Genomic DNA, 22,201 nt, shown 5'->3' on the forward strand with positions numbered 1-22,201 from the left:
ATGTTTTAATAGAAATGTTCATGTTTGTGGTTTAAACAAAGACTGTACATTTTTCTGCCTATATCTGGACTTATTTTGAATGTGTATACGATGAAATTAAGTAGCAGGTGCATGGTCATAAAACTACCTGTACTCGTCCAATTAAAAACAATTAAAAGACCTAATCAACATATTAAATTGCATTTTTGTAATATAAAACCTATTGTTTTCATGCTATATCAAGCTTATTGTATATCCTGTACATTACACTACAAGTCAACAAACTATCTAATTATTAAGGACCCTGACTAATGGACTTTTTCATCCATTGTGTGCTGAAGACCATTAAGCAACTTGTCAAAGAAAACAGCAAAATTGTATACTTAAGGTCTACATTTAACGAATAATTGTTTGGGTAGGATAGTTATCAAAACCCGCCTGTATACATTTTCAATATAATGACTGCACATATTCTATTAGCCAAGTTGTTATTTAATTAAGTCTGTCACAATATCTTGTTAACAGGCAAGGCTATAAGCTGTTTTAAAACCAGGAGTACAACTGATGATTCATAAATATTTTCCGAATGAAACACATAACTAGATATATTGCTGTTTTTATTTCTGTTGTTTTTTCTAGGCATCAAAACATTCCGCGAAGACAGTGTTCATTAGTTTGTAGATAAATACTGTTATGTAACATGATGTAAAATAAGAATGAGATGCTAGTTTTAAAATGCTTCTATCAAAGAGTTATGAAAATTTCGCACGAATTCTCACGTATTTAGTATACGTGTGTGTATCTCTGTAGTTCTGCATTATAACTTAAATGTGGTTTTCTAATTTAGAATTAAAGTGTTAAATGTTTATGTTAAGTTTTTGTCTCGACTCATTTCCTGCTTGGCGTTTTTGTTCTTGATTAAAACAGCAGGAATTGATAAAAGAAGATAAACATTCCTATAATGCAGATATGATAATAGCATAAATTTCACGTAAACTAAAAAATAGTTCATTGTATGAACTGTAATATTGCAAACACTGTCCATTATATAAAGCAAGCAAAGAACAGCGGAACTTGTTTAACCCTTCACCGGTTGACAGTAGCAATGTTTGCAAACTGCCCGGTACAAAACCGGAAACTGAGTAAATCGACGTCAAGTCAAGTTTATATCTGTTCGACAATATTATAATGAATTTCAAAAAAAAAAAGTTTAGCAGACGAGGATGATGATGATGTTTTATAGAGATTTAACCTTTCCTAATTATTATATCCTACTTTCAGAATGCAAATGGGTGTGTCTTATTTTAAATGTTAGGAACATTCTTATCTTTCTTACTTAAATAAAACTAGAGAAAGTCAGAAAATATAACTATTGATTGAAGTGAATCCGCTGAAATTGAAAATATCTGTACATTTCTATCAAACAGTAAAGCATCATCTCATTTTCATTCCAAAATACACTTGCACGTATATGTAGTAATAATCATACTGATTTAAGTCGTTATTTCTACATTATGCCATTCTGTTAAACGCCGAATGAAATACAAAATATAAAAAAATGTTGACAATTTCATGCTATTAAATAGGACATAGAATTTTTGTATAGTTTAAATGGTTAAATATTTGTAGAATTTTACAAAAGGTAATTAGTGGAAATAATTAATAAAATCTGTCCCAAGTCAGACTTCGGTATAGTAACATGCGGTTGTTTCAGTTAGTTCGGTTCACTAATTAATTACATAAGGACGCTCCACGAGAAGATCCCGAATAACGAAATCGTTCTATCAAATAAACCTTTGACACCGGGTACCAAACCACGTGACATATCAATTACGGTAGATTGTCTTTTTCCATACGTTGATTGACAAGTTGGGGGCATTCCGCAACATAGCACACGAGCGATACCATAACCGGTAAACTTGCATATAAAAGCAAGTTATTAACAATTCATGCTAGTAATTGGTGGAAAAAATTAACTTCGGACGTGAAGGAGATTAATTTCTCAAGTTTTTAATTGATTTAATACAGTTTTACTTTTCCGAAAATAATATAAAGTTATAAAGTGTTTAATAAATATTTCCGAAAAAATAAATATCTGAAATTTTTATATGTTTTGGTAAAAATCCGAACAACAGGCATGTAAGTCATACTGTCGAATTCATTGATAGAGTAACAACTGTGGTTTTTGTGGTGAGACGTGTAGGAAGAGAATAGAAGTAACTTTAGAGAGATAGATAAAACCGCACGAGTTGTCGGAATTACGTGCTTGTGAAAATTCTTATTCACATTTCATTTCTTCATTGAAAAGACATGAACAATTTACTGATTAAAATAAACTCAGTACAGATATAACGTTTTAATTATTTTAAACGTTGAAACTTATAAGTTTCCTTAAATAATTTTGTGCGCGACATTAAAAATTTCAAATTATGAAACTTGAAGGATTAATGGCACGAGGGGCGTGGATAAATGTAGTTGGTCTTGCTTTAGGTGTAATATTTAGCATAATTGATCAAGTTCGTTCCCAGCGGTCAACACAGTGGACAGAAGGTAGTCTTAGGCTTGTTGGAGGCAGGACTAAACATGAGGGTACAGTATTAATATACCACTGGTCCAGATGGGGAGCGATTTGTCATGATAACTGGGACATTAGAGATGCAAATGTCGTTTGTAAAGAATTGGGATTTGCCGGTGCAAGACAGGCTGTGACAAGGTCCAGATTTGGAAAAGGCCGACGTAAGTTGTTTTCTTTTTTCTTTATTTCAGAAATTGTTTGGTAAATTTGATTAAGAGAAATAACAAATCTGTATAAGTTAATTTCAGCAAAGAATTAAAGGACAAAAGGGAATATTCACAGAAAAATCGTGTGTTCTTTAAAATGTTAATATCGTGACTTCCTTATTATGTTTTCCTTTCTCATGTTCCATTTGAAATCTTGTTTTCTTTTAGTGTAAATAAATCTAAAATACAAATTCTTCGTTTTGTAAGAGCTAAACAAATTGCTAAAATAAGCTTTAAAACTAACTGGCTTGTGATACCTGCATTAAATAAACAAAATGCACTTTTCAGCGGAAAATAAAAGGAAAATAACGCAATACATTCTTACCGTAACTAAATACACAGTGCCCCAATACAACTAACTTACAGATTGATAAAGGCTTCCCCTAGTCGACACTTTCAGTTCATTTATCTAAACATCCGCCATGACAAAAAAATCTCCGATATACAAACTACTTGCGTTCTTCTTATGCTGAGGTCTCGCGTCCAAAATTAAAAGTTTTACATAATTTCCTAATTAATTCGAATTTGAAATGGCTGAACATCGTAAACATATTGTCTTTAGTTTGCGTGTTTTTATGTTTATTATTGTCAAGTTTATATATGCACACTCAGCATAGTTTTCCCGCTGTTAAAAAGCGTACCCGATTGGGGTTAAAGAATCCGATTTAAGTAAAAAATAATACATTGAACTTTCTCAGGTATTTCGGACACTGTTTTCCTTTACATTTACTAATTATTACTTGAATCCGTTCCAAGTTTATATCTACTTATGAATGAATTGTTTTTTTATTGTAGTAGCTTTATTTGTTAGCGGGTGTTTTCCCCACGTTTTTTCTCTTGGAATCAGTAATACATTAAACGAAAGGTATAGGAAAACGAAATGAATTTAGATGAATAAAGTGAAAATATTAGCAATCTATTTCGTATGACTCAGTCCACCCTCGCTTTTTCAGTTCATCCAACAAATATGTATACATAAGCAAATTCTAGACGTTTTTCAGTAAGTATGAACATTTTATACCTGCTGCCTGCGGTTTTAGGAGCATGATGCAGCACGGAGTACAGTGTAATCACTTTGTTAATGATACTCCAGACAAAGTGTTGTGAGGGCCGATTAATTGATGCAAAGTATGCGTGAAACCATATCACGTTATCACAGTATCAGAAAATTGTTAAAAAATATTAACATAGTTTAAGCAAAGATATATTAAAATTTGATATTTCTTTTTACTCGCTTGGTATTACATGTATAATTTTTTTTCCTTTTTTATCTTTTAGTATTCAGTTTGTTCAAGGGAACAGTTTATTTATTAATAGAAGTACCTAATTTTATAGGCTTTTTCTGCCAATAGCTTTCGGAATGTGATAGTTCTATAGCAACATAAATAAATAAATAAATAAATAAATAAATAAATAAAGTAACACATTGATTTGTTTTGCTTTCAGTATAATACCATGATTTGTCTTCTTTTCAGTATATTACCATTTTTTATATATCTAACCAAGACGAATGCTTAATTTTTGGAGGAAATAAAGATATTATTATTATTATTATTATTATTATTCTTTTGGTAAAATAAGCGGGCCCTGGCACATATAACCAAAATAGAAATGATAGGGGATGTGAACTATGTCAGAGTAGCAATATTGAAGATGAATTGTATTTGCATAATTTCAGCTTATGCCTTACTGAGATCAAGATATTTAAATCTCACGCACAAGTATGTTAAAACTTACTAGATAAGATCTTATAAACAAGTTTCATAAACCAACACAGTATATCAATACGTTGTAAAAATCTGTGGGTTTAAGAATTATAAATAAAATTACAAAACTAATATAAATAGGCATTTGATTTTTGGAATCATCCATTAAAGTATATACAATGCATGTCATTTAAACTCATCTTGAATAAATATTTACTCAAATATTTAGATTGTTAAAGAACTTTGATAACAGTAACATGTATTACATTTAATAATTTATTATGTGTTATTATTTGCATACTATCCATGCATATAAAAATATTTACACAACTCCATACATAAACAAATGCATTTTGAATGTAATGATGAACAGTAATCAATCAAATAGGTTTTATATTTTGTTCTGTCCAAAATAAGTACACTGTGCACTCTGTATTCAGCTGCACATAACTGTATGCGTCCCAGCGTGAAAATCAATCTTGACACTTGGCCATTTTCGTATTGCGGTTTTTATATGAATAAATCCCATTGTAAGCTCACCGTGCTCTGTAAATACTTTTAATGAATGCGTGTTTTGTATGTATTTCTCTGCAAGGACTGATTAATATATTTTAGAGTTTCACTAATGATATTATTAAATGCATTCGTTTGTTAACAAAAGAAAAATAATGATACCAAGTAAGGTCTTATCTATAAATAACATCACACTATTATCTTTATAAGTCCTGCTTAAGTTTATTTTTGTTAATTCATTATCAAACCTGGACTTTTTTCTATAAAAGCGTTGAAGGACTTTATTTCCTTGATGTGCAATGTGTATTTTATTCACTCGAGGCATGTGGCGAATTCAACCAACAGACTGTAAAATGCTCTTAGATTTTTTAATGATATCAAACGAAACAGAAAATCACGGAAGAGAGAAGCTCTTTGAAACCTTTGGCGTGAGGTGTCTTTTAAATTGTTACAACACACCCTATAATTACCAAGTGTTTTAGAAATCTTCATGAAACTTTATACGTATTATGTAAGTAAAACGATACATGTAAGATATTTGAAGCATTTTATTAGTGTAGCGGTAGTACAAGACGTTTGAAATAAATAACAGATTAGAGTCAAGGAAAGCGAATGCCATTTCATTCATAAAATATTTCTTTTGATGTTACATTCTTTGCGGGAGGTGCCTTTTATAAACATAGGTATATATTTTTTGAACGTTCTCTGTTAAATCTTCACGTTTCCGTTCTACTCCTCCATGTCAAAATAGATTAAGAACATTTTCCATTTAATGATTTTTTTCTTCTCCAGTAGCGGCGTTAACAATTATCATATACAGTGCAACCTCAGAAAAACATCGCAAAAATTATAAAAATAAATAAATGATAAACGAAATAATAACTGAAAGAAAAACAGATCACACTTTTGAAGACCATCGTATGATTGACCAATAAAAGGACAACTTTTTTTTGTTTAACAACGCACCTTTAAACAAATACGTAAAGCATCATTTTGCTTTCATAAATTTCATAAAACTTCCTTAAAAATACAGATTCAGATGTTTTTAAAATGACCTTATTTTCAACATTAAAATATAACTTGGAGTAAATCTAGAACTGTTCTCTGTAGGTGAACAGAATAAACTGAACATAACTATTCAGCATTGATTTCTTGCATTTGCCACTTGCTCTCACTGAAATATACAAACATATTTCAATAAATTTAAACAATAATTTTGTAAACTTCATAAAGCAGATGTATGGTTTTATACACTTTAACATTACAATAATTTTATGGGATAAATCATATAATCGTATAAACTAAGTATTTGACATAATGACACTTTTTGGCGTCAATTTGACCACTTGTCTATCAATATTAACACGATTTTTTATATTAATATTTGCATCGAAATTCTTATCAAATTCTGATGTTTGTTCGAAAAGTTCGGGGTGTTACTTTAAGTAATCTTTTTGCGACAACGCAATGACTATTATAGAAAGTGTCTTCGATATTTTATATACATTTATAACGGTACGACAAAATAAATAGAAGTATATTTGACTATGCCTTTACTAACACATACTAAGTGTTCATGATTTCATGAGAAGCGTATTTATCAGAAGATAAAACTTTACCCCCTGTGCATTTAGATACCTCCGGCAAAGAGTTGACCATTCGTTCGAGTGCGTGTTACGGAATCCAAGTTTAATTTATTCACTGAAGCACACTTTGATAGCAAGATTTATTGTTGGCATCAATACTCTGTTCACTGTAGTTAGGTATATTTGTATTCACATTGTACCTTTGATCGCTCATCAAGACAACTATTGTTTTATTTCTACAGAGAATTAGTAATATGAAAATAATTAATGCATTTTTGGACATAATTGGAGAGAAGGTCTGGATAAAAACAAAGGGATTCTCAAAGCTACTGTCATATTATCGCTTAACCTAATGAGAATGTTAAATTAAATGTAGAGAAGATTCACACCTAATTAAATTAAAGCATGCATATTTCATATGCTAAATTTGGCTCAAAGATTAGAATACAATGCTGTCTAGATATAACGCTGATAACTTATTCTAAAATATCATAAAGTTTATATCTCGTCAGAAATCTAACCGCTAATTCGGCAGTTATAACTTAGCATTTAACTATACACGCACACCAGAAACATGATAGTGCATGGCCGTTCTGATCCTTTTTTAGTATTGTTAACGATGATGTTCACAAATGTTCTTATCTCTTCTACTCATGAATGGAATACCCAAGAACAAATGAAGCTAAACCGGTGTTCCCAGATTAACGATAATGGCCAATAAAGACAATATGGAATAGAAACCGAAGTCGATTTTTTGGACAATCGCAATGGAGGGTCTGATAGCTTAACAAAGTAAACCGAAACAAAACCGGCGGTATTACTTGACTCGAAAAAGACATATCTTTCAGTCAGTGTCACTCAAATTGAAAACTCAATAAATAAACTATGCCTATCAACTGATACTTAATTGACTTTTGAAATCATACGTCAACACTATTTAGACCCAAGTCTTTCAATTCATTGAATCCACCATGAACTTGATATTTTATTAAAAATATACTATGCATGATATATAGATTTGACACAGTAAACCAATCTATATTATCGTTTTTATTCTGACATAATACCCATAAATTGTAATATTAGATATGTTGTTTTCTATATTTTGTAACACAATTTAGTATGATTTTGGAACATTTGTGCTTGCTTTGATATAATATTTCAAGATACGGTTCATGTCAGCACGAGAAAGATGCCCCTATTCCAGAAGCTTCTCCTAGTTTTTTAACGTGTCAAGTGTTTAAGCACTCATACACGAGACCTCGCTTTAAAGTTTCATCCAAAAGACTGATTAGTAATCTTAGTTGGCCAGCCCGGGAGTCGAACCGACAATGTCGAGATTATAAGTCTCGCGCTCTAACCGATTAAGCTATGCGGGCTGGCTAGATTTCCAGGAGCAAACCAATACTGGTATCATGTGAGGAAATACGGTCGCGACCTCGGGGCTCTAATCCTTGAAATACGTGTCTTACTAGGTCGCCGCTCCTCTTAAATACAAAAAAAACTGGCATGTAAAAATCAATTCTGACTATATTTGAATGAGCCTGTTCATGAAACCACCAGGATTTGTACAGCTTCCTTTGAAATTTCTCGCAGCGTTTTCCAGTGGCAAACAATGCTTTTCATAATGGCCTAACATTATAGAAAGTACCTGACAGTTAATCCTCTTTTTATATAACTTGACAATTTGGATTATGTTTGTACTGTTTTATGAAGACAGTATTTCTCAATAATCACTTTCAATACTTTCAATAAAATGGATGCTTTCTTTCAATATGACCACAATACTCGTGCCAGTTAATATCAAGTGTTAACATACCAGCTTACAGCTTACAAAATTTTACAAATTTTATCCGCCTTAAAAGAAAACAGCAATTTTTCGTATAAACTTGAGGGAATTAAACAGGTGTGTTTGATCACCTATAACCATATTGATGTCAAAGAAAACGTAAATAAGTATTATTTCTAGTCTTTTTGCTGCAAGGTATATTTGATTGTTTGCTAAAATTGAAACATTTTTTTCTCTTGAAATTGTAACTGACATTGGTAATAACTTTAAAGACAAACATAAAAATCTATGTTAGTTTTTGTCCTACTTGACAGTGCTTGACATTCACGGAAACATCTTCTTCAACGACACTTATGTTAATTAACAATGTTATCAAATTTCATCACAAACCACTTTAAATATTCAATAATACAGGAATGTCGATGTTTGAAAAGTTAATTTTATCTGAAGTCAGTTTAAGTGACGCAAACATAAGTTGAAGGTAATATTATTTTTTTGTATAACTATTTTGGTGTTATAAAACAATTTCTTCAGAACTTTAAAGAATTTCTTATTGTTTACACTTGCAGACCTTTATAGAAGAATGGCACGAAACAGACACGTGTATCAATAAATGGTGCATTCATTTCATGTTATTTTTCTTCTTATTATAGCGAACTTCGTAACATTAAAATGAAATTAATTACTTTAATTACCAACTTATGTTTATGTTTTAAGTTATTTTTGATATCATTACAAATTTTACATTATATTGTACATTGGTGTAGGAAGGAATTTCAAATATTTTTCTACATTGGTTTTATTCTGGTATATAAATGCATTTATTTTAGCAGTCCCGTTTTTCATTTAATGTTTATCGTTTCATGCGTGTTATCAATATATGCGAAATCTTAAGTTGAAATAAATAACAAACTTAACAAATGATTCTCATTTTACCACCTTAAATAGTAGAGAATAATTGAAGGGGTAAGTGGAGGGATCGTTTTCAAGGGACCCTTCCGTTTAAACGGGATCATAAACCATTCTTTAAACTCAAGTCATATAAATCACATTTTGTTAAATGGGCGTATGAAATAAAGTTGTCTTCATTTCTAACTACCATCATTAAAGATTCGCTAAAATTCCAAATGAGGGCATGGTTTAATTGTTTACAATACAGACATGTCACCTTCTAGTGAACACATGAAATATATGTCAACGCTCTGCCGGTACATTTGCTCGCAATAAAGAATAGATAGGTAATTAGTAGCGGTCGGCCTCCTGTTGTTCTATTTTACAGGTATCAAATTATCCACATGGACAATTTGATCCTTTTGAAGAGTTTAACAACAGGTAAACACGTGCATACATTCTTTACTCTGTCATCTAAAATGCCTTCTGACCTATCCAGGGTGGTTTGAGAATTCTATTTGCGGGATATTTTTTTTATCAAAGTACAGATCATTACATTTCGTTTTAACTTGTAACTTTTGTTTTATGTTGAAATATGAGCAACTTTTAAATACATATTCATTTTTTAAAGATAAATTTGGATGACTAATAATGATCAACCCAGATGAAAAAAATGATGCTATGTGTATAAGTTTATTTTAGGACCATGATATTTAATATTCCTTTTGCAGCGATTTTAAGAAATTTTTTACAAGTTAAGATATAATACATGTACACATGTTCTAGTATATGCTGGTATGTATTGCAGGCGATGTAAGTCTTTGATTAGGTCTGCAATTAAGAATGCAAGGTCTTAAAACGAGTTCCCTGAAATATAATAGCTATTACACCGATATAATTTTGATTTTTTTGCTGTGTCTCCTTTTCCGTAATGTTACTAAATAAAAGTGTTTTTAGCTCACCTGAGCATATGCTCAGGGTGAGCTATTAGGATCACTCTTCGTCCGTCGTCCGTTGTACGTCGTCCGTCGTCCGTCGTACGTTGTCCGTTCACACTTTTCAAACGACATCTCCTCTGAAACCATAAGGCAGATCACAATGAAACTTTACAGGGATGTTCCTTGTGTGAAGCCTTAACAAAGTTGTTCAAAGAATTCCATTCCATGCAGAACTTTGGTTGCCATGGCAACCAAAAGAAAAAAACTTTAAACATCTTCTTCTAGAAAACCCAAAGAGCTAGAGCTTAGATATTCGGCATGAAACATCTTCTAGTGAGTGTCTACCAAGATTGTTCAAATAAAATCCCTGGGGTCAAAATTGGCCCCGCCCCAGGGGGTCATTGATTTTCCCTATATGCATATAGTAAAAACTTAAAAAAATCTTCTTTTAAAGTACCCAAAGAGCTAGAGCTAAGATATTAAGCATAAAACATCTTCTAGTGAGTGTCTACCAAGATTGTTCAAATAAAAGCCCTGGGGTCAAAATTGGCCCCGCCCCAGGGGGTCATTGATTTTCCCTATATGCATATAGTAAAAACTTAGAATCTTCTTCTGAAAAACCCAAAGAGCTAGAGCTTAGATACTTGGCATGAAACATGTTCTAATGGATGTCTACCAAGTTTGTTCAAATAAAAGCCCTGGGGTCAAAATTGGCCCCGCCCCTTGGGGGTCATTGATTTTCCCTATATGCATATAGTAAAAACTTAAAAAAATTTTCTTTTAAAGAACCCAAAAAGCTAGAGCTAAGATGTTTAGCATGAAACATCTTCTAATCGGTGTCTACCAAGTTTGTTCAAATAAAAGCCCTGGGGTCAAAATTGGCCCCGCCCCAGGGGGTCATTGATTTTCCCTATATGCATATAAGAAAAACTTAAAAAAAAATTTCTTTTAAAGAACCCAAACAGCTTGAGCTAAGATATTTAGCATGAAACATCTTCTAATGGGTGTCTACTAAGTTTGTTCAAATAAAAGCCCTGGGGTCAAAATTAGCCCCGCCCCAGGGGGTCATTGATTTTCCCTATATGCATATAGTAAATACTTAAAAAATTTTCTTTTAAAGAACCCAAAGAGCAAGAGCTAAGATATTTGGCATGAAACATCTTCTAAAAAGTGTCTACCAAGATTGTTCAAATAAAAGCCCTGGGGTCAAAATTGGCCCCGCCCCAGGGGGTCATTGATTTTCCCTATATGCATATTGTAAAAACTTAAAAATTTTCTTCTAAAAAACCCAAAGAGCTAGAGCTAAGATTTTTGGCATGAAACATGTTCTTATGGGTGTCGACCAAGTTTGTTCAAATAAAAGCCCTGGGGTCAAAATTGGCCCCGCCCCAGGGGTCATTGATTTTCCCTATATGCATATAGTAAAAACTTAAAAAAAAATCTTTTAAAGAACCCAAAGAGCTAGAGCTAAGATATTTAGCATGAAACATCTTCTAATGAGTGTCTACCAAGTTTGTTCAAATAAAAGCACTGGGGTCAAAATTAGCCCCGCCCCAGGGGGTCATTGATTTTCCCTATATGCATATAGTAAAAACTTAAAAAATCTTCTTTTAAGGAACCCAAAGAGCTAGAGCTAAGATATTAAGCATGAAACATCTTCTAATGAGTGTCTACCAAGATTGTTGAAATAAAAGCCCTGGGGTCAAAATTGGTCCCGCCCCAGGGTGTCATTGTATTTAACTATATGTGTATAGTAAAAATTAAAAAAAATGTTCTTTTAAAAAACCCAATGAGCTAGAGCTTAGATGTTCAGCATGAAACATCTTATGGGTGTCTACCAAGTTTGTTCAAATAAAAGCCTTTGGATTAAAATTGGCCCTGCCAGGGGTGGGGGGTGGGAAGGTCATTGTTTTTCATTTTATGTGTGTATAAAAACTTAACATCATGAAACATCTTCTAATCGGTGTCTTTCAAGTTTGTTCAAATAAAAGCCCTGGGGTTTAAACTGGCCCCGCTCCAGGGGCCTATATACAGGTGAGCGACCTCAGGGCCATCATGGCCCTCTTGTTTATGTTTTTTTTTATTTTTTGTTTGTTTTCGTTTTGCTTTGCTTTAAGAAAAAAAAAACAAAACACACGTTTTACATAAATGTAGTCATTATACATGTAACATTTGATACAGTGATTAAGGACACACTACATTATTTAATCAGCTTGAAGTTAAAGGAATAGAATGGAATGATGCCATATTATAAATATTATAAAACACCCCATACACTATATGTCAGCGAAAAATTAAAGATGTAATAAATAAATAAGTTAACCAATAGATAAAATAATAAATATAAATAAATAAATATGTATTTTTGTGCTATTCTTTACCAAATTTGAGTTTCAATTTTTGGTCTTTTTTCACAATTAGAATAATTATTCTGGATACACAGAGTGAGCAAATGATCTAAAATTTTGCACACACGTTATTTGTCTAGAGCGACTTCAAATGGAACATTAATATTGAAAAAGTATTGCTAGTCCCTCCATGTAAAAACCTCAGTGATGTCACTTTAACGAAGCTTAGAACATTCTTCCGTACACCACCCATTCATCACTGTCTTAATAAATATCTCAACCATTTGTTTTGTGTAAATGAATATCTCGACCAATTTAACAGATGTTAAAGAACCAGACATTTTTATTCAATTTACAAGCGGAGAAGTAAACTTGCAGTTAACTTTGAGATATACAAGGGTCAGTTCCCGCAATTACGTTAAACTTTGTTCAGAATATTCTTGTTCCCCTGTTGCCTTCAAATCGTGCATCAACATGAGAAATATCTGCAAATGATGCACTTGATGCAGGTAACGAGAAACAGATTAATTTTAGATTATTTAAAAGATGCAAGAATTGTTATTGCTTATAAATGAAGCGATAAGTTTTGTAAATATTTGTTTCTACCGGTATTTATACTAAGTGCTGACACAGCTATAGTGGGTATAAACTGGTGCAGATTTATTCAGTGCGATAAATAAGCACCAAATAGCTGCAATTAATAAATGCCTTTAGATATGTTGATGTTATGAAAATAGAAGAATAAATTGAATAAATTAACACGTTTGCTTGTGCGATTACATATTCTAAAAGAAGTAAAAAGTATGGTATAAAGGGAGGTATTTTCAAAAGCAGAAACAATGCTGCAAAGAAATGATGTTGACAATACATAGATATAAATGAAAACGCTCGGTGATTGATTTTCTACTTTAAAATTTGATTTTCACCATCAGTTAATTTGTCAAAACGAGATAAGCAGTTACTTCGTTGGATTCGATATAATTACATTTTGCATGCTGAACAATATAAACATAATACATTTTGGGATTGGGCAGAAAGCTATGAACGCTTATGGGTGTCTTTTCCCAGTTGTAACAGTTAACATATGTACAGTTCATGACATTATCATTCACAAAGTTCGTTCAGTTGAAAGTACATTTGTATATCAATAGCGTTTACAGAGAAAATTGTTATTTTGTAATTACACTTTTAAGACCAAAAGGACAAAACGAAAAATATATAGAAAAAAAATGAAACAAAACTGAGAGGAAAATATGACTTTGTAAGACTTGAGTTTTTGAAATATGAGCTATTGGAATAATAAGAGGAAATTTCATTGTAATAACTGTTTAATGGTCGTGTATATATAAATTTAACTTGCAGTAACCTTATGTATTTGAAAAACATTGATATATATCACAGCTTCCCCCTTAAGTAAAACAAAAACACTCTTGTCGTATTAAAAAACCAAATTGTGGACCAGAAATAAATGTGTAATGAATGCGTAAAAGGTCAGTCATGCAAATAAATGTAAAATAATATATTAGTTCACTTTACGGTCAGCCTGCATTGCTTTAAGATATTAGAATAACAAACCCAAAAAACCCAGCATGATAACATTTTAGTAAATAAATCAAAAGGAGTGAAATCTCAATAGTGATCTTATAAGCGGTACACATATTTTGCATTTTTTCTGCCGGAACACTAAGGTCATTACAAAAGTAAGCATAACTTTTATGTAATATATGGAAAATAAAATCATGAACTCTTTTTGTATTCAGGTAGGGTATGGCTCTCTGGGTTACATTGCCGTGGAAACGAACGTCACGTTACTATGTGCTATTCTCGTGGGTGGGGTAATCACGATGGTCGCTGTAAAGGTTACTGGACGTCTGCTGGTGTTGTATGTAACAGTAGAAAATTAACAACAACAACAACTACTACTACTACTACTACTACTACTACAACTCGACCGACAACAACCACAAAGAGTACTACGACAACGACCACTCCAAAGCCAACAACAACAACTAGGACAACCACCAAAAAGCCAACAACACCAAAACCTACAACAACAACAACTACTACTCCAAAGCCAACACCAACAACACAAAAAACCACAACAACAACGAAGAAGCCAACGCCACCTCCACCTGCGTACAATAAATGGATCTACGACAGAGAAACATATCGATACTTTATGTACTTTAGAGACGGTTCCTTTATAACATCCGCTCCTGACCCAAGGTACACATATATCTGTGTTTTTGCATTCTTTGTTAAAATACCTGAAAATACTAGCTAAATCTTCATTTCAATATACATTTCATTTCAATTACATGTTTCAACATGTTCATGCTTATAGAATTTTTTTTTTACTTGAGTAAAATGGCACAAGCTTTCTTACTTTGAGACAATATGCCACCATAATGGAATAGCACAAACATTTCATATAGAACGTTTCATGATCACCGCCACATGTGTATTTTCCTAATTTTCATATTTAAATGTTGAATTGTGCTAAAGGCAGTATTAGGAGACGCTGACAGTATCGTTCATGAAACAATTTGAGTCTGCAATATCTATGGCAGAATGTAAGGACAGAAATGACATGAACAACTTTGATGATAAATTCGATAGCTTGGTAAAACACTTGATATAAATAAAAACAACAATAATAAAAAAATCGATAATGCATTTGGCAATTTAAAATTTAAAATATGCAGGTACGTTGGAAGGCTCAACACAACCACTTCCACCACCACAACAACACCGCGACCGACACCACGACCAACACCACGTCCTACACCTCGTCCAGGTAGAATAGATAATCGTATTCCTCAAGAAAACCGCTTAGAAGTTGAAAATACACGAAGACGTCATGGGCACCACAGGTAATTCAAATGCTGTTTCTGGCGAAATTCAGCGTTCTTTATTCTAAATAAGTCAATTTTATGTTTAGTGACTAAAACAAATATTAGTTAAAATAAAAAAAATGAACAACATTTACGAATCTAAAATATATGCACACGTGCTTTATTGGGTTTGATGCACACGAACACAGTATAGGTCAACGGCGACGTTCCAGCCTTACTGGTGAAGGAAGACCTTAGATGCCATTCCGTCCATTATTTCAGGCATGAACAGGCACCTGTGTAGAACCACCGACGTTCCGTTAGCTACCTTGATAGCTCACATAAAAATATCAAAAGTCCCTTCAGGGATTCAACCATTCAGCACATGTAGATTTAAATGTCGTAAGAACATTTGAAAAAAACATGTGAAAGACCAATTGCATCTTTATTATTTTCCATTTAAGTAATACTATAAAAGAAGGATACCAACAAGACCAACCCATAGTTGAAGACGAGGACCAGGATACTTCTATGTCAGATGAATTTGACAACTCTATAGAGTCCAGTGATGGTACAGAGGTATCAGTTGAGTCAGAGTCATTAGATACTGAGGAATCAGAAGAGCAACCAGCGGGGCCAACACCACCAACTGTAATTAAATAGTTTATAAAAAAATCTTGTCCTATGCAAATATATGCTGTAAGATGTAAGATATATAACGCTCTATAACATCGTGTTAGCCACTTTTTGTCTATTGGTTTATGTCAATATTGTAATCTGACTAATGTTCAGATCTACTTTAGTTATCTCTTGCATGTAATGTTGATAAAGAGCTGATTTTAATCAGACTGGTCAATATTGTTGCTTAATGTTGAAATGACACAATAAATGATAGCTGATTAAGCTTAACTTCTAATTAAGTTATAATAAAAGCGAACATTTATCAATATTACCATCAGTGTGTAGTCTAAAGACTTTGACACTACATTTATGATGTAGAATATATTTTCTTTATAGAACGAGAATAAGAAATCCTGAAAGATGAATGAAATAACTGCGGAATAAAATTAAAAGAGTTACGTATGTCATTAATATTTTATTCCATTATTAATATACCTAAACAAGGTTATTTCTTTTACTTTAGTTCACAGACTACCGAGTGATAGGCGGTCGCGACTATAAGGGTTTTAAGGAAGGACGGCTTGAAGTACGACTAGCAAATTCTTTTACTTGGGGCGTAATTTGTGGAGATCACTGGGACCAACGAGCTGCTATTGTTGCCTGCAGACATTTCAATGCCGGTTATGCTCGACAGGCACAAAAGGTAAAACATATACAAGTATCTGTCTGTTTTTTTTAAACTCAGGTTTAACGTTTATGTCCATCCGGATCTGTGGGCATCAAAGGCGATATTTGTGTGACTCGTCAGGTTACAACGCATGTAGAAGCGTGGATTCACAACAAAGTCGCAATATGACATGAAAAAGGTCGGTGTAAGGGTCTGATATGAATTAGTAACTTGTCGTTAGAATTGAGTTACTCAAAATAAAACTTTCGGTAGTGTCAATTATTTTTTAATTTATATAAGATACATTGATGGTACATATGTGAATTTTCTCAACTATAACCCGTTTACGGATTGGTTTGGTAAAACGATGAATAAAATAGAGAAAAAAACAGAATCCCTAAAAAAAGCCCAACACGGCAAAATTGACAATGTTGCAGGCTCAGTTCGACTGAGCATGTTCATGGACGGTACTGGAAATTGCAAGTTACCGTCTACGTCCCGTAGCACCGGCTTAAGCAGAATTCAACATTTAAACACGAAAATGGTGAAATTTGAATTTAGAATATCCGTAGATGTGTTCATTTAAGCCATTATAGCTGAAGAAAGCTTACTCCTTTTCTTACAGACAGACTATTATGGTGGCAGTGGTATGGATAAAGTTGTGGCTAAGATGAGGTGTACGGGTAAAGAGGAACGTCTAGAAGATTGTGTGACAGAACGCTATGAAGATACTCCTGGAAAGATTGCTTGCTCCAGACCTCAGTCAGTGGCGGGAATTATCTGCGAGACAAGTCAGTATACTTAAACTAGAGTAACTCTTGTGTGGATAATATATGATATAATCAATTGTTGTGATATCTTTTGACGATAAGGGAATTAGTTTTTTGTATGGACTTTGTTTACATTTTGCTACTTTTACAGCACATTATTGCACATTCAGCGCTACTATCTTGAGTTGTTAAAAATTTAATATGCTCTAAATCAATTGTGAAAACATTACTAAACACATATTTGACTTTATAAAGAATTTTTGAAATATGAGTATCTTAGGCATAATGTGCATTTCTTTCCCTCTCCATTGCGATCCTGTTTTGTTGCCATATTTATGCGCGGTGCAACTGTATATTGAGGGGCCTGCGTTCACTGAACTGTGCACTCCCTTTTTGACTTTATATTCTATTATATTTTGTGAATTCTTTTGAGGACTTCCGGACTTAGAGCCAGATCTTAGAGCTATACAAGAAAGTGCATTTTTACGAGACAGATATTTGTATTATCTTCAATGCGCTTACGAAGAAAAATGTTTATCGTCATCGGCAGATGCTTTATATGGATCCAGAAGTAAGATAGATAAGTTTCAATTATTACAAATAACAATAGACTCAACATCATTTTTTTTTAATTTTTAAAATCTGAAATTTCTCTTTTAAAGTCAGATAAAATTTTAGATTTTAGATGTATGTTATTCATTTTGAAGGTTTCTATTTAGATTTAAGATCTATTAAAGTAAACTAATAAACTAAAATATGTAACAAAATCAACAAGAATTATAATTAAAACCCATATATTAACCCTATTGTGTTTTTCATCATTAGCTGAAATAAAGAACATTGTTTTAACTATGGGCAAATGAATATTTACAAGTGTTGTTTGTTTTAAATACAAACATGAAATTTACTTTTTATAGCTTGGGCATATGCATCCAGACGCTTGCTACATTTTTCAACAATAGCAAAGAATATTGGAACTGCTGATTTCCGGCCAGATATAGACAGATCGCAGTGGGAGTGGCATGCATGCCATCAGTATGTATCCTAGGTGATATTATGACGTAGTTTGAAAATTTGAAAAGCCACCAGGGCATGCCTTTGGATATATGAGCCGCGTCACGATAAAAAACCAACGTAATGCGTTTGCGACCAGCATGGATTCAGACCAGCCTGCGCATCCGCGCAGTCTGATCAGGATCCATGCTGTTCGCTATCAGTTTCTCTAGTTGTTATACGGTTTGTCAGCGAACAGCATGGGTCCTGATCAGACTGCGCGGATGAGCAGGCTGGTCTGGATCCATGCTCGTCGCTAACCCATTGTGTTGGTTCTGTCGTGACGCGGCTCATTATTATGTCAAAGTGTTTTAGAATGAGAAAAGAAATGCATTCAATAATAGTAAAATAAAACATACAAACATGTCAGAATCGTAGACATGAAAACAGAAGTTATGTCATCAAAATATGTAGCAGGTGATTTCATACAAAACAGAGGTCACACACCATCGGTCCGCTATACAGATGTTAAGAGAATGATGTTCTTTAATTAGAGAATAACTCTACGTCATATGTAATTATTTAATAAGTGTACGAAGAAGAATATTTTTATGTTGCAAATCGTATGTAAGTGTAAATCAACAGGACTGTTTTATATTACTTGTAAATATATATAGAAACAGATGTATTTGAGTTAAGCTGGTCTTAACCAGTCCGTTTATTACTTGTTTGACTAATATGTGTCCTTACATCTACTTCAGACATTACCACAGCATGGAATCGTTCTCTCACTACGATATTATAGATTCCCATGGTAACCAAATAGCAGAGGGACATAAAGCAAGCTTTTGCTTGGAGGACACAAAATGCGATAGGGGTGTTCATCCAAAATATAATTGCCAAGGATTTGGACATCAAGGTTAGCGTTCTCTACTTAATTTACACGTTATGCAAGAAAGACAAAGGTGCAAACAACTCCAACAAGATAAGTTACAATACAATACAAAACTTTATGCAGCATAAAACATAAACATATGTTTAGAGCCGATACAAACAAAGATGTTCAGCTACAGATATATTGATAATATATTACCCTTTCCAAAATAAAGTGTTCAAGTCAACACATTTAGTCATAAAACAGTTTGTGTTTTTTCTTAATGTTCATTTATATTGATATGGTTTAAGTCAGTGCTATGGGGCACGGGCGTTAAATTGCATTGGCCATGGTCAAGCTCTGTTAAATGGAACACTTTATGCGTTGTTTAAGGTTTTCATATTATGTTATTAACCGTTTTTGGTTGCTTCATTTTCATTGGATAATCTTTTTTCAAAGCATGCCTAATCGGTTAAACAAATAAGTAAATGAAGGTGAATATTTTACATCTATATTTGCCATTCTTCCCATTTATCTACAGGTATTTCAGTGGGTTGTTCAGACAGTTATTTATCTGATATAGACTGTCAATGGATTGATGTGACCGATGTTAAACCGGGGTCGTATACATTAAAGGTAATGTCTTTTACAGTTTCCAGGGCAACTTTTGCAGAGCAATACTCTTTTGGAGACCAATATTTTGGTATTGCTCGACAAAGGTTACATTTGCAATATGTCATCTGGAAAAGGGTGATACCCCTTAAGTCTTATTTACGAGTTTTTAATAAGAGGTTATTGCTCTAGAGGTTGCATTGTAATTTGTTTCATAAATAAAACAATATCTTCAAACAAGTGGTATAGTTTTTATATTTGCAAAGTATTCTAAACATGTTAAAAAGAAGGTTGAATAACAGCTTCGTTTTATTCTTATAAATGCCTTTTTTAAATTTCATGTCAATATATTTAATAAAATGTTCAAATTTCTCCTTTCAGATTGAACTTAATCCGAGTATGCGAGTACCGGAAATATCTTATGATAACAATGTGGCTATATGTGACTTGTACTTTAACACCAGACAAGCGTCTGTAACAAACTGCAAACTCGGATCTTTATTGTAACAGAGCAGCATGTGTTTTAGTGTAAAACGATTGATATTGTGTGAATTTGAACAAAAATGACTCGAGGGGCAAAAAACTAGAGTTGATGAGTCTACTGTTTGTAATGCCTACGTGCTAATTGGAAGCTCAGTAGTGACGTCGATATTAGGAACAGGTGCCTTACACATTGCTGGTTGTCAGCTCTAATTAGCTAAACACTTACAACACCTGTATGGTCGTGCAGTTTTTGCACACATATTTCATGTTTAATGTTATTTTAATCTGTCGGAGCAGATTACTGGTAAATATAGTTTTTTTCCCGACATTCCTTCTTTTTTTAAACATTCAGTGGTGTACGTGAAGATAATTGAAGAAAGTCTGTAAACAAGTGTATTGGAATGACGAGAGCGTGGGTGTTTACCTATACAAAATGTCCTGCTAAAAATAGTTAATTTACAGACTGAATAATGTAGATTCCATACATAACTAGTATCATTAAAAGCCGAAAATTTTCGGAAAAATGTTTTGGGCCGCGCTCTTAAAAGATTTCTTTGAAAGTTAATAACGAAAATGAATTATATAAATATTTATATTATTTACCTTTTGTTCCAAATGCAGCTTGAAATGGTACAAAATAAAAAGACATTTTTATCAAAACTTTTAAAATGTCAAATAAACAAAAGGACTCTTTACTAAATAATTGATATTTATAGATTTTGATTTTATTATTTTTTCTGAATGATCAGAAAAACTTAGATTTTTTTTAATTAACAAATGTCAAAAGAAAGAAAAACTAAATACACAATGTATCTAATCATTCGAAACATCATTTGATGAAAAGTTGAAACATGAATGACAATAAAACATATTTACTATTAAATCTATAGTTGTATGTATATAGGAACAAATAGCATCAAATATTTATCAGTTGTATTAATTAGATAGTTCTTGTTCTTGATAATTTTTTCAAGGTTTGTTATCTACAGATTATATTTGTGTATATGTTTGTATAGGTGCCATACAAAGTGTGCTACCCTTATCCTGCTGTGTAACGTTATTTTACAGTTAGATTCCGTTTTCGGAACCGATCATTATAACGTGAGGCATATCATCATGAAAAATTATTTAGTTAGCCGATATATATAGAGAGCCTGGTTAGATTCCATGAATGTTTGGACTGGCTTTGCTCTGTATTCTTTGGCTAAGGGGTTCTCACTTTCTGTACCAGCAGGTCAAGGGTTAGTTTATATGAATTTTATATAATAAAGTTGCTTTTTTGTACAAAAATAACCAGGCCAGTTGTGTTATTCTTTAACACAGGATTTTATGTAAATATTGTTGATCACTTTTAATTAAAGATTTTTTTGAAACTGATCGTTGTTTGATTCTTATGTTGTGTCCGTCTAAAATGTCATTGGTTTAACATGGTTTCTAAAGCATGTACCAACAAGAATGTTTGTAGCGAATTCTTACAAACAAAATGGTTGGCAATATATAGCAATGGATACATTGAGAGAAACTCCACACAAAAATGCATGCTCGCACTCGGCCCGCACATATGCATGCACGAACAAAAAGGGCAACCGAAACAAATAACAAATTTTTTTTGTGTGAGTATAATCAAACACTCGACGATTCTCATTTTCTCTGATCAATACGAGTACATGGTTCAAGTTTGCGATCAGAAAATTATCTACAGCAAAAATGTTCATAGCAGAATATGTTTTATAGCAATATTATATAAGGCCAAAATAGCAATATGTTTATGGCAGTATGGGGTTTACTGTTAGTTTGTACAAAATACTTAGAACAC

The 22,201-nt window shown here is 32.7% G+C and overlaps 1 protein-coding gene across 1 annotated transcript; it reads left to right on the forward strand.

Moving 5' to 3' along the window:
• The first annotated feature begins 1,933 nt into the window (after positions 1-1,933).
• On the forward strand, positions 1,934-20,897 carry LOC132730015 (lysyl oxidase homolog 2A-like). Its single transcript, XM_060715861.1, has 11 exons — positions 1,934-2,715; positions 14,292-14,757; positions 15,237-15,404; positions 15,830-16,016; positions 16,510-16,689; positions 17,279-17,444; positions 17,857-17,994; positions 18,341-18,458; positions 19,178-19,335; positions 19,832-19,926; positions 20,284-20,897. Exons 1-11 carry the CDS (start codon positions 2,409-2,411, stop codon positions 20,407-20,409), a joined length of 2,109 nt encoding a protein of 702 aa, XP_060571844.1. The 5' UTR covers positions 1,934-2,408; the 3' UTR covers positions 20,410-20,897.
• Positions 20,898-22,201: the final 1,304 nt, after the last annotated feature.

The sequence above is a fragment of the Ruditapes philippinarum genome, unplaced genomic scaffold (assembly GCF_026571515.1).
Source record: "Ruditapes philippinarum isolate M1 unplaced genomic scaffold, ASM2657151v2 ctg1315_1_1_1_1, whole genome shotgun sequence".
In the NCBI taxonomy this organism is placed as follows: domain Eukaryota; kingdom Metazoa; phylum Mollusca; class Bivalvia; order Venerida; family Veneridae; genus Ruditapes; species Ruditapes philippinarum.